The 16870-nt window shown below is 37.4% G+C and overlaps 1 protein-coding gene across 1 annotated transcript in view; it reads left to right on the top strand.

Annotated features, from left to right (window-relative positions):
* The window catches only part of ZNF277 (zinc finger protein 277), a 33738-nt gene extending 21914 nt beyond the window's left edge, over positions 1-11824 (top strand). Inside the window, exons 6-11 of the mRNA XM_010574029.1 lie at positions 382-514; positions 7742-7809; positions 8973-9069; positions 9596-9638; positions 10269-10443; positions 11482-11824. Coding sequence (XP_010572331.1) covers positions 382-514; positions 7742-7809; positions 8973-9069; positions 9596-9638; positions 10269-10443; positions 11482-11674 — 709 coding nt within the window. The 3' untranslated portion in view covers positions 11675-11824. The remainder of the gene's footprint in view (positions 1-381; positions 515-7741; positions 7810-8972; positions 9070-9595; positions 9639-10268; positions 10444-11481) is intronic.
* Positions 11825-16870: the final 5046 nt, after the last annotated feature.

Here is a 16870-nt window from a genome sequence, read left to right as displayed (position 1 = left end):
AGAAACAGTTACTGGTGGATTGGATGCCAGTATAAGTGCATGCTGAGTTAAGAGTTCACATGTTGACCAATCAGTAGCCCTGGTAGGACAATTTTGGGTAATCAGACTTTTCTCCCACTTTGCATGTGGGGCAAACAGTAAACTTTTTTATTATCTATATTTTCATTTTGTGTCATTTTTGTCATCTCTGTGCTTGATTGATTCTACTGTGATCTAAGATTACATTGTACCTTTTTTTCCAAATAAACTTTCTTTTTCATTTAGTTTGCTCTCTCACATGCTTAGGATTAATCTTACTGTATATATCTCCAACTTATTTAAGGATATTAGCTTGTACTATTTTCATTTTAACATGTTGACCTATTTACCTTTTTATCTTAGTTTGCAGTGTTTATACTGTGAAAAAGTCTTCAGAGACAAAAACACACTTAAAGATCACATGAGAAAGAAGCAGCATCGCAGAATCAATGCCAAAAACAAAGAATATGACAAATTTTATATCATTAATTACTTGGTAAGTGGTTCTATGAACAATTAGTAAATTGACTAAAGAGATACAGACAATATCTTGTTAAAAGTGAGTAATTCCAAACCAGCAATTAGTACAAAGGTCAAAAATCGAGTGAAGGACTCTTAAGAAAGATGCTCATTTATGGTATGATATTCTGGATAATTGTTAAACTAAGGAATAGTAAACATTTGTTGTTGAGAATTGATTTTGAGAGATGCAAGACTGCAGCTTGAAGAGACGCTAATCATCATGTCATTAGTGCTCAGTCTCTGCTTAATAACCAGAAGGGAAAATGAGATAGAGTAATGAAGTAAATGGCGGTCTAACTTAAATGCTATTGGCTTTGAGCTTGTTTTCTACAAACCTTAAGCTGGAAGTGCTCTTCAGAGTATAAATTAAATGCAAAGAGGAGGAAAATGAAAGATACATAGATGAAAGAAAAAGTAAGTGTTCTTTTTTAGCCTCCAGGTAGGTGTATGTTGCTAGGTATTAATATTTTTTATCTCAGACCTTCAAGAGTGTGTATGCATGTGCATGTAACAGATTTTCACTTGCTATCTTCAACCCAGGAATATAGGACCTACTTCAAAAGTTGTTCCATTCTATCCCAGAAATAACTATATTTCACCTGAACTAGTCTTTGTGCCTGCTACTTATGTTAATATCCAGGGTATAATTAGGCATCCTTGACTGTCTTACCTACTCTTTCACTTTAATTTCTTTCCATGGGTTTTACTCTAGTACTAAAACCAAAAAGTTGTATGTTTAATGCTCTGCCAAGTCCCTTCTACCCAAGATGGAGTGAATTTCCTCTGTGATCCTGTATACTTTCCTTCCAAAGACCAAAGATCTTTGACCTATATTTTCTTTTCTAGATATTCAAATATTACTGCTTTAAAAACTGACCTATACTTGCTGCATAGTTGGGAAAAAGTTGTGAAGTTCTGCAGCGTAGATTTTCTTAGCTCCTCAACAGAACTGAGCATTCACTTCTTCCTTCCAAGTTAACAGACTTGAATTTAACTTTGTTTTAAGTGATTTTAATATTTTCATTCCTCTCTGCTAGTCCTGCAGGTAATCTTATGTTTTCAGAACACAGCATCCTCTTTAGATTACCTTCTGTCTCTGATTTGCATTCATTGTTCAGATTTTAATCTGTCCCAGCTTTGATTGGGAAATTGAGCTAGATGACTGCCCAGAAGCACAGGGAACCATGTGATACTCCTTCAGAAATTTGCGACATGCAGGGAGGTCATAACATCAGTGCAGACACAGTGGCCATGTCATTTTAATAAGGAGAATATGCCAAAGTAAATATAATAGCAAGACTAATATTGGTATGCCTAACCTCTTTTCCCCCTCTCTCCAGTTGCTCCAAAACTGGTGGCCTTGTCCACGCTGTCTACTGAGAATGATCTGCTTCCTGAACTACATCCAAGCATTGTCTGGGTAGCGCTGCTGGCGTGGCCACAGAACATGCAAACTATTAAACAGTATGGGCAATTACAGGACAGTGCTTAAGTCAGGGCCATGTTCCTCTTTAGTTATTGCTGGTATTCTGCGCAGGACTTTGCAGAATAACTTCTTGTGCCAGCTTGAACCAATTCAGGTGTTGATCACTTAGCATCACTTAGAGATATATTGTTCAGGTCCTTGCTATTACAGACAGAGGATGGTAAATATAATTCAAATAAGATATGTCAAACCACCAAATTGTTTGAAATTGGGCAGGGGGGGTCTGCATGTTTAAGGTTTTTACAAGTGTGCTGTCAGTGCTTCTTCTGGGGCATACTTTGAATGATCACAATTCTTTGTCCGGCTCTATATGCTCTGCTACAGCCATGTTTTCTTCCACACGTTTTCAGTTGTCTTTCACTATGTTCTTTCTGATCCTTCAAACTGTAGCCACATCAGACCTGCTGACATTTCTTCTTTTAAAGAAAGGATTTTTTTGGAATAAAGGATTAAAAACAGACTAATAACTCTGTCTTAAGCACTTATAAAATAGTTTGCTATAAAATGTGTATTTGCACACTAATTTTTATGAGATTAAATTTTTCATTAACATGAAATTTTTAGGATAGTTCCTACATAGTAGAATGTGTTTGCTTTCAAAATAGCCTTTCATAAACCCTTTATTTTTGCACAAAGGAGAAAAAGATTAAAAGGAAGAACTTTAATTTGTTCGCTGGGGGTTCAGTAGATTGGCCTTTACATGTAAGGAGAAAAAACGTTATTCTCTACTGTACATATGTAGTCTACAGTAGATTATATTAATGTGATAGGATGCTTTTTTTTCGAGCTGAGTCTATATTCAGTGAATTCTAGATGTTATGCAAGGTCTGCTTTCTGTAATGACTTGATGTAGTGATTTTGCTTCCTCTCCCTCAGGACCTCACAACTTACTAGAGGATATTTTTTCTAATGTGTACTATCAAGCTTTACTGGCTTCTCAATGAGTCTTAAAGATCCGTGCTTCACATTGCTCTAAATGTCCAGGAGAATGATACAATTTCACAGACACAGACATGGATTACATATCTTATCTGAAACAACAGATGTACTGTTTCAAAATTTACTACTGAATTCATCTTGACCTAAAGATGTAGGTGTACAATTTGTCTGGTTTTTGTATATTTTCACAGAAAAGTTTGAATTTTGAGAATGTAACTAAGATGATCTTGTATGCCAGTTTGATCAAGTTTGTTTTCATCATAAAGAGACTGTAAGACCAAGTAGGTCTCTAATGATAAACATCAATATTATCACAGTCTTATCCACTTTACTTTTAGGATGTGCACCATAAAGCTTTTCTATCAGCAGCTGGGTCTTAAGCTATTTAAAATGGATAGTTCTTTATTACAACCATCTTACAGACATTATTGCCCCTTTTTTATAATTTTCCATTACATAATATCTTTACCAAGCACTGCGTAAAATAGTACTGTTAAGCTGGAACTGGCAGTTTCCTTTATTTTGTGGCTTTTGTACTCAGAGGTTTTAAGGGCTTTTTGTTCAGATGTCCTGAGAATGTCTGCTGAATTGCCTCATGATCTTCTGGCCAGTTCTTACTTGTGTTTTTAAGCTGATGGCAGAGCTCCCACTGATTTCATTTAGAGCAGTAGGCTTGCCTGCCTTCTTCCTTTCCCTCCATTCTGCTTTTGGCTTCACTTGTGTTTTTAGTGCAGTTGTGAGGATCTGTTTTCATAACATAACTTGCATTTTATGTTTGTGTGTTGGTAATTCCTTCCCCTAAATTTCCAATTTGGCATAGCAGTGAATAATATAAGTGTAAATTCCTTTGTAAATATTTTGGTATTCTGAGACTTTCTATGACTTGTGTCATGACCTACAAGCTGGTTCGATTTGTCTGTCCCCATATCATTGACGGGGCGGGGAATCGCAGCTCGGGGACTGGCTGGGTGTCAGTCGGCGGGTGGTGAGCAATTGCCCTGCACATCATTTGTACATTCCAATCCTTTTATTATTGCTGTTGTCATTTTATTAGTGTTATCATTATCATTATTAGTTTCTTCTTTTCTGTTCTATTAAACCATTCTTATCTCAACCCACGAGTTTTACTTCTTTTTCCCGATTTTCTCCCCCATCCCACTGGATAGGGGGGGAGTGAGTGAGCAGCTGCGTGGTGCTTAGTTGCTGGCTGGGGTTAAACCACGACAGCGTGATAGATACCTTTCATAAGAAAATATTGAAAGTTTATTATTAGATAGTTACATTGACTTAGAGTGGGAGTTTTGCAGTTATGCAAATGATGCAAATGACTTGAAAGGCAGTGGGGTCACTTCCCCAGTGGATTTGGAGGTCTTTTGTCAATATTGTGTAAGTATGGAAGACGATACCAATCCTATTTGGAAAGGCTTGAAGTATAAATTGAAAAAGACCACCTGATAGTAAAGGGTGAAGAACTGAGCAACAGTGCATCCAAGATATATATGTAGGGTACCTTACTTTTCTCCAAAAAAACTTCCAACCTAATTTTCTTGCTTCTGTGCCTGTGTTAGCCTGTGGCCCCATGACTCACCTTGCACAAAGAGCCAAGTGAAAATGGAGAGGAAAGAACTTTGTAGGCTGTGGTGCCTGCTGGAGGCCATAAAAGAACAGAAGGCAGTATTAAAACTCTCTTACTCACAGCCCAAGGAAATGAGGCAGACCCAGACTGACAGGGCCTTCCCTTCTGTGTTCACCCGATTGTTATCAGCAGCACTTTAAGTATAGAGTATCCTTTGTAGGAAGCACAGATGTTTATTTTCAAATTGACTAATGGCATGTATCTGTAGTAATGTAACATTACTATAGTGAATGCGCTTATGACTAAGCTAGACAGCTGAAAAATGGTACTTATTACTTACTAGAAAACTTGTTTCATAAAGCCTTTACTTTTCCTCAAGGATAAAAAAATGTTTTCTCCTTATTGCCAAGCCCTAAATCATTGTTATCATCTGTTGGGGGCCGGGGGAAGAATATTTTGTTATGGGGGTTACTATTTTTATTTAGTTTGTTTTGACTTACGCAGTGTATATTTTCTAAAATAGTAAAGGGAAACCCTTCAGCAGTTGGTGGTAGTTCAGGACTTAATAAAATCCCCCAGATGGGGAAACGCTTCATATTGAAATTCATCCAGTGTCTATTAACTTATGTTGGGGTAAGACCATCTCTTCTATGTGATAAAGCATCTCGAGTTCTGCAGCAATATAAAACAATTCAGATGATCGCAGTAAGTCAGGTGAGAAGAAGGGCAAGAGGAAATTTGCAGGGGAAGGCAGCATCTGTTTGGAGCTTCTGAGCTCCACGGGCCTAGAACTCTATTCACATGTAGTTCAGTAACTGCTCTTTTGGGAAAACTACTTGAGATACCAGCTGCTGTTTCTAGTTTCTCCCATCTCAGCACTTATCAAGTTGGGGTATATTGCCTCAGTGAAGCACACAGACCTTCTCCCTGTAGAACCTTTAAAACTGCACTCAAGTTGAGAAGGTAAATTGTCGGTGAGGCAATTCACCTCTATGCATTTAGACTTCATTTTCGAAGAGGAAATAATCAAATTACACATATTTGCATGCTCTCCTCTCTTTTCTATAGGATCATCCTCTCTGTGAGGTACATAGCAAGTATTTAAAATAAAAGTTGGTTTTCCTTGGATATATAGCAAGGCCTGCAGTTTTTTTAATGATGCATTTTCTACTGTTTGAACTATTACCAATGTCAAGTCTAGTTTTTCCTCTGGTTTTGTTAAGGATTTCTTGGGAATCTCTAGAGATGATTGCTGGGAGCTTTTGCATCTTGGATGAAAGAGCAAGGGAAGTTGAATACTTAACAAAGGCACCCGTGGTCCCAGATGCCCGTGAAGCTCTAGAACTGAAAAAGTGTTTTTTAAAAAAGAAAAATTTAAAAAACTGGAAGAGCTTTAAGAATTTTTTTAAGAACTCTTTCCCACCCAATTGCTCAGCTTCAGTATCTTGGCACTTTCATCACAGTGTCCCTAGTTATCCATTCACTGTGCAATTTTCCAGTGACACGAGAACTGATTACCTTTTTCCTTTTTCCTTTTTTTTTCCTCCTCTGAATATAAATAGATAAGGGAAACAGAGACCTCTTACAAGATCCTTCTCTGCCTTCTTAACTGAAACACCATAAAGAAACAGCAGCAATAACAAAGCTTGTGCGTGGTTTTCCCCTTTCACCTTCAATTAAAAGGTGAAGCTTATTATTGGCTGCGGTTTTGAACATAGTCTTTTGTGCACATATAGTTCAAGCTGGTAAGAGGAAAAATTGTAAGCATTTGTCTTCATTTTGCAGTGGTGGTGAGCCACTATCCTCTCATTAAGGTGTTAACATTAACAGCCATAGGAAACTAGCGTGCAGCTGGGAGAACATGTGGTGAGAGGTGTTAATGGCTTCATGTTATCTCACAGTAATGGTGACATTAACGAGTCTCCCCTGTAACTCAGAGAGTTTACACACTACCATGTAGCATCACTGAATTAATTATGGAATTTTCATTCTATAATATATGATGACATTATGTTTAGAGCTGTCTAGAGACATTTGTTTATCGTTTACCTGATAGACACTAACAGCTTTGAAAATTCTCATTAAATTGTTATATGATGGATATCTTTTCCTTCTTTTTTCAAACAACCATAAAGGCAATAATAACACTTGCTACTAAGGATGTTATTAAATATATTTATCAGAGGGAATATGTGAATGAAATAAATGAAAGAATGATCTTTTTATTACCTGCTCTTTTTTTAATGGAGACAAGATCATCAACTATGATCTGTGTGAATCCTTCACACCCATCAAAAGTACGAGTTCAAAAATACTATTTTTCTTACTGGTTAGTTTGCTCTTGTTTATTTTTAAAGGCAGGAAGAATCGGAGGAAAGAAAAACACTAGCTAAAGATCCCTGCTGGTATTTCAGTAAAGTGCTTCAGCTTTTTATTGCCTGTTATTTATATCACAGTCATGCTGAGAGTGCTTGCCATTGTGCTGAATGCTGCACAAATGTATTCTGATATACTTTATGCTGAAGGTCTTTAAGATATAAATAAACAACACAAAAAGTAAAAGGAAGAATAGAACGCCATGAACAGATGTGCTTACATTCACATCTGACAAGAGGATGGAAGAGAAACTCGAGTCTAGCTCAGAGATCTATGCCCTGGCTCATACTGTCTTTCTGGAGTACTCTCTAGCTATGTTTACACCATGTGTTTTTACTGACATAACCTTGTACAAGGTGCGAGCACTGACTGGTGTAGCTATGCCAGCTAAAGTCACAGGTGTGATAGCTGCATTGTTTAAGCAGCATATGCTGCATGAAGGGCAAGGTAGGCAGATTGGATTGAGCAAGTGTGATGGCAAACTTGAGACAGTGGTAACATACCCACCTTGGGAACATCTTGGTAGTGTTGCAATGCTCTAGTTTTACAGAGAGCTTGGATCCTCTTCTTGAGAGCTCTGTGCCAAATCATCTTTTTCCCAGATTCAGAGTGGGGAATACCCCATTAAAAGACAAAACAAATTGTTATTTTAAAAATTATTACTAAAGCAGTGTTGTATGACTACCTTTAACTCACAGAAATACCAAAGTGATCCAAAATAAGATGTTGATTGTGACTTCCTAGATGTTCATTCAGTTGATACATAAAATGTGATGTGAATCAGGAAATGTTTTTTTCTCTTTCTTTTCTTTTTTTCTCCCCAGGAATTTGGAAAGTCCTGGGAGGAAGTGCAGTCAGAGGATGACCGGGAATTACTAGATAACCTAGAAGAGTAAGAGTTACTTATGTGCCCACTATAAAGACTTGCAAGACTGTTGTTGTTGAAAGTAGTTACAGAGAAAATGCTGTGCATACACAGTTAAAATTCATTTAAGGCAATCAAATCAACTCCAAATTGTTCTCATCAAAGTCATTTCTCCACAGCAAGGGCTGTAAATTTCATATTTGAACCACAAGCCTATTTTTCGTTTGCATATAGCTCAAACAGCAGTCTTTTGGATTTGTAATGATGCAGGCAAAATGGTTGTTTTTTTTACTTTTGTACTAAAAAAATGGTTGAACGGGTTTTGCTCCAATTTAAAAATCAAGAGTAAGCATCAAAAATGTCAGCATGAGAAAGAAATTATATGAAAAAGTCTGGTAACAGGATCTTGAAGGAAATTCTCAACAGTGCTGATTGTGGGCCACATCCACCTCTCCTCTGCGTTCTTCTGCAGTCCAGGCCCTCAGATCACTGCAGAGGTGGCTTCCTTGGCCGTAGAGAATTGAATAAGCAGGAAGTAACTTGTGGGTATCAGGGCCCCTGACTTTCCTGGTTCTGTCTGTGACTTGAGCTTAATTTTACTTGATTATACTTGGTTGCAATAATATGTCTCTCTCTCAGCAGTATTGGAGTTCTAAATAGATGTGGTGGTAAAGTATTCTCTGTCTGCATGTCTAGATGTAGCATAAATTAGAATGTCTTTCAAGAATAATAATATTTGATAAGTAAATAATACTTAGAGTGAACTCTGCCTGATGGTTATGTCTTTGGCTGGTGTATTAAAAGATTAGAAAGGTATAAAAGAATTTTAAAAGACCTTATAAAACTAAACACTGAATGCAATATTTGATGACTTGCCAAACTGGATAGGAACTGAAGTGAAGATCCTGTTTGTTAGTGCAGGCAAATTCAAGTAGGACTTACTGTCTGTCTGCACGGGAATTACACAACAGTACCTGGTCAGTTATTCTTGAATTTGTAATTTTTTTAGACTGTAAACCAGATTCTAATAGTGTATCCAGCTATAAATCCACGCTGTCTCTTCTACCCCTTTAAAGTATTCAGTTTCTCTGGATTTAGTTCTAGTCCTGTGAATGCAGAATCTAAAGTGCTTTCACAGAATGTCTCTTTTTTTTTCCACAATTAATTGAATCTTTTTGATTCTTAATAAGAGACTGGTCTGACTGGGAAGAGCATCCTGCATGTGCAGTTTGCCTGTTCTGTGAACAACAAGCAGACACCACAGAAAAATTGTATCTTCACATGCAGGTAAGACTTGTTTTAAATATCAGTTCTTTCATCACTTTGGAATTGAACAGTAAGATTGTAGCATCTTTGTTAAGATCAAATCAGCTGCTGCATTAGAATGCCCTCTTTAGCGCAGAACTGAAGTACTGCATGCATCTCCAGCATCTGTTCTTTAAAATATGCAGAGGAGTCAAGTTTTACATGGAGAGTATGACTAGCTATTACTTCTGAATGTGAAGACTGGAACAGACGATACACAGCTCTTTATATAGCATCTTGAATATTATAGTGACTTGATAATTTAATACATTTGATGGTTAGCATCTGTGTTTCAGTTTTAATAGACTACGTAGCAGGAGTGTTGCAGTTTAAGAGAATATGAAAGTTTCTGATGAAACAAAACTTTTGAGAGTTTGTTTCATGTATTAGTGTCTGCATGTCTACCTGCATGTCTTTGTCAGTCTATGAAAAGCTGAGCTGTTTTAACTTGGAATAGTAGAAGTAGTGGAAATGAGAGATTTTATTCTTTCCTTTTTTTTTCCTCCAGGAATCACATGGATTTGACTTTCCTAAAATAAAGTCAGAGCATGGTGAGTAAGAGACGCTCTAATTGTCAGCATTTGCCACTAGTGTGGAGAAAACGACATCATAAGAATAGTGGAAAACAACTGTATCAATTTGATTTTTGTTCAGATATTTAACTTTTCCATTATGGAAACTGTTCTGCCAACTTATAGAAGAACACCAAGAACACTTTATTTTTCTGGAACTGTTGTTAGTGCCGAGGATGTATGATATTTTCTTTAAAACCATTGGATTCTTTTACAGAGTAGCTTCTACAAATACCCACTCTATGAGTCCCAGGTCTGGCTGCTGGACCATAATAATAATAATAATAATTTATATTATTATTGTTGTTGTTGTTGTTGTTAAGACTTGCTTGCAAATTAGAAGACCGTGCTCTAAGCTGTGTTTGGCCAACGTTTCCTTTCTGCTATAGACTGAAAGGAAGCAAGGTATTTGCAATTTTTACATTAAAAGAAGGGCTAGTTCCCCTGCAGCTGGGAAAAAGCATTTGTTCAGTTAATTTGCTAAGTTACAGCATTCAGGCAGTGCTGGTCTTCAGTAAACCCTTACCAATCTTTATGCTTAATCCAAGAAAGCATTTGTAAATTAAGTCTTGTGTTCCTCAAGTGCTTGTTCGCTGCCATCTCTCCCAGGTTTGAACTTTTATCAGCAAGTAAAGCTAGTGAACTTCATCAGAAGAGAAGTCCATCATTGTCGTTGTTACAACTGCCAGGAGAAATTTCAGTCTAAAGGAGGATTGATAAGTCATATGGAAGAGATGAAACACATTACATTCCTGCCAGCCAGGTCTACATGGGATCAGCCACAGTAAGGGCACATGTTTCTTCCAGCATTTATACTGTTACTTGATAATGTCTGTAAAACAGAAGTTGAAACCTCTGGTTTTTGCCAGTGCAACAGTGCCCTGAGCTCCCCACCTCTACTGGCCCAGATAAAATAATAAGTGGTCTCAAAACTACTCAGAATTATAAATCCTTGTACTGTCTGAAGCTAAAATGAAAATGTGGTACTGCTCTTCTAGTTGCATCCAGGATGCACTATTCCCATAAATTGTGTCTGCACTGTCAACTCAGTATGCTAGAGAAGTTTATTGTTGCAAAATCGTGTTTTGCCTGTATTTGCAGTTGTGCAGTGAATGATGAAAAGCATAGATAGTGCACTCAGAGCACTTTCCCTCCTGGTGGAACCAAGATTGAATCTATGCACCGAAGTGACATCTCAAATGCCCCACTTGTAGGCATGAGATTTTTCCAGCTGTTAGCTCTCTACACAGATGCAGATCATGCCTGGGATGGGCATCTCGCACATATTTCATTGCTAGTAAAGATACGCTCTGGGCATACAGTTCTGGAACCAAACCAAACCCCTTCTTTTGCATGTCTAATATAGATATATGCATAATGTCTACCTAACTTTAGGCATCAAAATAAGTTGGTTGTTTACCCTTAGTTTTCTCCATAGCAAATAGAGAGAGAGCACACCATAACACTGATTCAGATTTTAAGTAGGCTGAATAGGTCTGGGGGATGATGCCATAGGTGGTAGAGCACAGGGAGTGTTCTGACTCAAACACCTCAGTCAGCATTTGTTGTGGGACAAATCTGGATCTGTGGCCTCAGTTATGACAACATACAGGTGAAGAAATAGGGGGAAGTACTTGTCTGTTGCCAACTCTTCTGTATGACTCTTCTAAGATCTACATGCTAGTTGATTTTTTGGGTGTGCTGTTTACTCATTCCAGACTTTCTCATTTTTCCTTTTTTAAAATCTAATGTCATAAAATATGCTCTGCCTCTTTCAAACAAAATATGTGACACTCTAGTAATTATGCCTTGTTGCTTTCAGGTATTATTTTCCTACGTATGAAAATGATACACTCCTGTGTACGCTGTCAGACAGTGAAGATCTGATAACCGGGGATCAGAATGAAGATATCCCTGTTGTAAGTGAAGATATATGCAATCTCAAAGCTCTCAAACAGAGCAGTGTTTTAAATGACCTCCTGTATGAAGAGAACAAGAGTCAGGAGAAATTCTGACCTTGATTACAGTTGCTGACCTTTGCGTGTTCCTTCTGCAAGACAAAAAAAAATACATTCTTTCACTAATATTGGAATACAGTTTAACTCATAAATGTTTTCACTGGGCAAATATTACATGAATGGGAATGCTAAATAAAATTTAAGTGTAAACTTTTTTGGTTTATCTTCCTTTAAATTCTAGCTTTATTTTAAAATTAAATGCTGGATTTTCTGCTTGGCTCTCCGAATACTTCTAGTATTATTTACAAATAGGATTTTTCATCTTTTTTTTAATTTTTATTCTGAATACATCAGAATCGGAGTTCTATTTTAAGGCTATCTTGTGAAAGGCACAAACAATTGAGACAGTGTGTCTTGATATATGAGCCAATGAGTGAATCTTCTATGTGTTGCTGCTGTTAGCATACAGAAAAGAGCCTGAATTTAATTCTTGGTCTGTTATGTAAAGCAAATTTTGCTATTTTTAACCTTAGACCTTCTTGAAAGCAAAAACAGATCTGTATATCTCTTATTATTCATCATCAATATATTAAGATATATGGTGTCTGTTCTGAAAACTGGCTCAGAAACACTGGTAAAGCCCATGGATATCTGACTGCATGGAAAGCTGCCAATCCAAAGCCTAAAAGAGCATAGGAACAATTGCAATCTTGGTTGCATCAAAGATCCAAAGAATTTAGAGTAGACTTCTTGTATGGTCATGAACTGAGATGCAAAAGAAATTACTGAGGGGATTGCAGACACATAAATCCAAATTATATCCTCAAAATCTCAACTCAACTGTCCATTAAAATTACCATATTTCCTTTAATATTGAACTTTAAAGTCCCCCAAGTAATGAAAGATTTTCAGCATATCCAGAAAGCACCTCAGTCTTGATAGGGCAAAGCAGCTCAGAGCATAGGTCCTGCTAGGATGATCCTCTCTTTCTCCTCTGAAATCTTAAGTTGCTCCAGAGTTCAGGTTTGGCTTTCCATAATACATATAACTGCTTTCAAAACTGGCAGCACGTTCTTTTTTCTTCTTTAGGTCGGTGTTCGAGCACTTGTTCAAAGTATGGGAGTCTCAGCTCAGTGCCCTTCCCTGCCTGGGAAGATTCAAAGCCATAGCTTTGCCTTTGCACAGCCCTCTTTACCTGAAATAGACTGCTGTCAGTAAGAGCTGTTGTTTGTCATTATACAGTGATTGAGAATTATATAGCAGTGCCTGGGAGCAGGGGCCAAAGTTCAAATCTTTACCCGTGTTCTGCTATGCTTCCATATCCAGCCTAATTCATCCTGCAATACATTTGCATCAGTTTCTTTTAATTTGCATTGAACTTGCTTTCTCCTGGCATTACCCATCACCCAGTAGCACCTCTCTTTGCTTCTCCTTTCTTATTTTCTCTTGGGCCCAGGTGTTCTGGAGATAAGTTAGAACAACAGGATGCTGAAAATGTACTGAGGAAGACAGATCAGCCACTTAACTGCGCAATGAAACAGAGACAGAAGCAATATCTGACTCTGTCAAGAGGAAATGGGATAGAAGTGGTTCAGTAGGTGCTGAGAATACAGACAAAAGAAGGGGGCAGGTGTAGTCATATTTCTGCATTGGCTTTGATTAAACTGGTACAAAAATCTAGGAAGAACAACCCCAATATTTTTGAACTAGAATGTCTGACCGTCTTAAATAAGCTATAGTCTGTACTTCCTGGATTTGTAAATTTCTTAATCTCATACAGCAACGGCTGTTGCTGTTTTGGGATTTTTTTCTCTTAAGTAATTTTCTTCCTAAGCAGTTATTTTCTTCCTAAAGTAGAAATTTATTCCAGTCTTTGCTTTTCAGTCAGATTCTTAGCTGAGGTGGGAGTAAGAGTTGATGGCGTTTACATTAATGATAAGTGTGTTGAGCAGTGGAAAAAATCAGCAAGAGAACTATGGCTAAATCAGCAGCACACAAATGTGTTTTATGAGAAGCCCATCTCAGAAGGGCACATTAAGGGAAAGATAAAATTTTATTGATATATCGTAAAGTGAAATTACAAAATGTTTCCTAATCATGAGGAATGTGATGCTGAGTCACTCAAATCCCTACAAAATGAAAACACGAGTCTTAATATCAGCAATATGGAATGACTGCTGTTCCTGGTTCTAACAGAAATTTGGAATAGCAATTGATCAGTGTAGAATTAAGATCTTAAGAGAAATTGTATAAATAACATGGATTGCTTGTCTTTTTTGAATAAAGAGAGAAAGGTACTTAGGAAAAATTTATCAGCAGCATATAACTGTTCATTGAAAATACAAGGAACATGAGCAGTCCGATTAGGGTTGACCTTGTTACTTCAAATACGAACACAAGGCAACAAAGTAGGTTTAAAGTCTCCATAGGTTCACAGAGACAGTTGCTTATAGTTTCTAGAGTAAAAATTGAGCATCTTCATTTAGCACAATGATGCTTCTAATTGATATTTTGCTGGAGCATACTGTATTTGTTCTTATAATGGCCACAATTTTCCATAAGTATTCTTGTCCTTTACCTAAAGCAAACCCAACACCAGTGTCTGTTTTAAAACTGAAGTTATCTTTTTGTCACAAGTAGGGGGACAATTATGACTGCATACAGTGTATAGGCTCAGCTATTAAATGAGCAAATATGTTCTTCTAACAAAAGAGCATTTTTGGAAGCATTACAACAAAAATAGTGTTGCCATAAGTCATAGAATGGACAGAGTTGGGGTTGGCACATGCTCTTGAGAGAGTCAGATCAGGAGAATGAGTGGTGCTAATTGGTATGAAAAAGCTACGCTAATTTAAGTCCAATGCACATTTCTTACCATAATATTTCCTCTTATCCTAGATCTTGACTCCTTATACATACTCACTTTGCTTTACCTAAAGCTGTCCCCTTGTTTTGAAGGACCGGGGTAAAAGGAGGAAAAAGGCTTGTGTCCTGATGACCCATAATTCTTCCTGCTCTTTTTATAAATACCTTAATTATGTCTTTGATACTCCTCCACACGCAATTTATTCTGACAATTCTGTGCAGACTTAATCTGACTTAATGAGTTAATGGTCGTTGATTTTCATTTAAGACGCTTACTGTTTTCAGTTTCTGTATTACATTTGTCTGATTTGTCTGGCATGCTGTGAGAGAGCTGTCAGTGGATGCTCTCGGCTGGCTAAATGGTAACCGATGTGTGAAACACCAAAGTAAGTCTCTGAAAACTCTCTCTTCTATGGTCATCTCTCAGTGCCATTGCTGCTTCTCAATTCCAGTTAGATCTCTACTAGTGAGCGAGCTGTTTGGTACAATATCTCTCTCTCTCTCTCTCCCATTTTACAGAGTGGTTGACCTAAATCTGACACAAGAAACTGAACTGTGAACAGAAGTAGAGTCACTTTCTTCCAGGGTTACCGGTCTCCATGCTCAGATTCAAGTCCATAGTGGACATTGGACTAGGCCTTGGCAACATCTACTATCAACTGCCATTGAACAGCAGCAAATTTCACAGCTTTGCTTATGACTTGGTGCTGTATTACATGATCTTGCATTATTTGCATTTTACTTATACATATAGAGAGGCAAAAGAGAATCAAAGATCCCTGGAGTAAGGCTGTATTTCACAGAGGCAACATGAAAAATACTTTGTTTTCCCCAAGAGTTTTTGTTAAGTCATGATGCTTTCTGGGCCTTAGTTACAATGGAACAACTGAAGTGTCTAGGGGCAAATTGTGCCCTCATCTATCTCTGCCAGGTACATCAAACTTCATTAGACAACAACTGTCACATGGAACAGGTAATTTGTAACCCTACAATTAATTACTGCTTCCATGTAATAGTCATTAGAATCAGCTGCTGTAGAAATACTACAGGCAACAGTGGTTGTATGAAGAACCTAGTTACGCAAAATTCATTCCTTTTCTCCATGAGCACTGAATGTGCTGTTCTCCCCAGTGGTTAGGGTTTTTTTTTCTATTGGAAGTTTTCTGCTACTAAGCCATGCTTAATTTGACTTCTTCCACCAGTGAAATTTTTAGTTGCTTCTTGATTTGATTTTACAGCTTTTCCTAGACTCTTGCTCATGAAGATACAGATAAGGTAGCTATTTTAGAAATTACCACATAACCCCTTAGTTGAACTCACATTTGGTATTTTACATCCCCGATAAATTCACTCTTTCCTTAGGAAGAGCAGGGGAATTTAGGATATTTACAACTAAAAATACATCAGTTGTCTTTGCATAAATTTAGATAGAAATAAAAGTATTTTCCTTCCACAAATGTTCCTTGGAACACAGTTCTCTCCATCTGGTTTACCATCCCGAGACTGAGAAGCTGCCTATGTGTAGATTTACATATGAGCCAAATGTCTAAGTTTCCATTATAATCAATAAATGTAGTCTATGGATCCTAGAGTCATTCAGCTCACCCTAAAGTAAACACCTAAAACTTTATTCAGTTTCTTGCCCATAGACATCTAGTGTTGTCTGAGATGCTTGAGAATATGGTGGTCTCCAGCTGCTTCCCCTGAAGGATGCTGATCTATCAGAGGTCTTGCGCCAGTTTTGTCAATTGCATATGAGCATTTCAGATACCATGGAGCATCTCAGAAGGCATTGAGGCATACCTAAGTCAAAGCAGCTAAATCCAGCACCTTTTGGCTGGTAGGTAAATACCTCTTTTAGGCTGCATTAACTATAATGGAAACCTAGGCACCTATGTCACGTCTGTTCCCCTACCTCTGGACTCCTAAATTTAGTTATATTAATTTAGAGCTGAATTCTACCCTACTATTGTGGAATTCATTTAATCTGAAGGTAGATATCTACATGGATCAGATGATTTGCCTTCTGGAAAGAACTAGCTTCAGTAGCTACATTGGAAATATCTAAAACTAGTCATTTAGTCTCTGCTGTTCTGTTCTTACAAGAGCTTTGGGGCTAGGACGGCAGTTACATTTTGGCACATAGGGTCACAGGTTAAATTATAATCATTTATTGATCATATATCATCATATATAATCATATAAATTATAATCTAAGTGTAGAAACCACTAAAACGTAGCAAAAGTACCCCACAAAACTTTCTTAGATGTGCTTCAGTGACTCAGGGAATCTCAGTTACAACCTGCTATTGAGTAGGTGTATGTTAAACAGGAGTAGTCGAGAAACTGGACAAGTTCTGCAGGTAGGTTGTGATGTCTTTGTTCTTC

This window comes from Haliaeetus leucocephalus, unplaced genomic scaffold (assembly GCF_000737465.1).
Source record: "Haliaeetus leucocephalus isolate CR32 unplaced genomic scaffold, Haliaeetus_leucocephalus-4.0 Scaffold406, whole genome shotgun sequence".
Lineage (NCBI taxonomy): Eukaryota > Metazoa > Chordata > Aves > Accipitriformes > Accipitridae > Haliaeetus > Haliaeetus leucocephalus.
The sequence above is the reverse complement of the archived record's forward strand: the minus strand, read 5'-3'. Positions and strand labels throughout refer to the sequence as shown.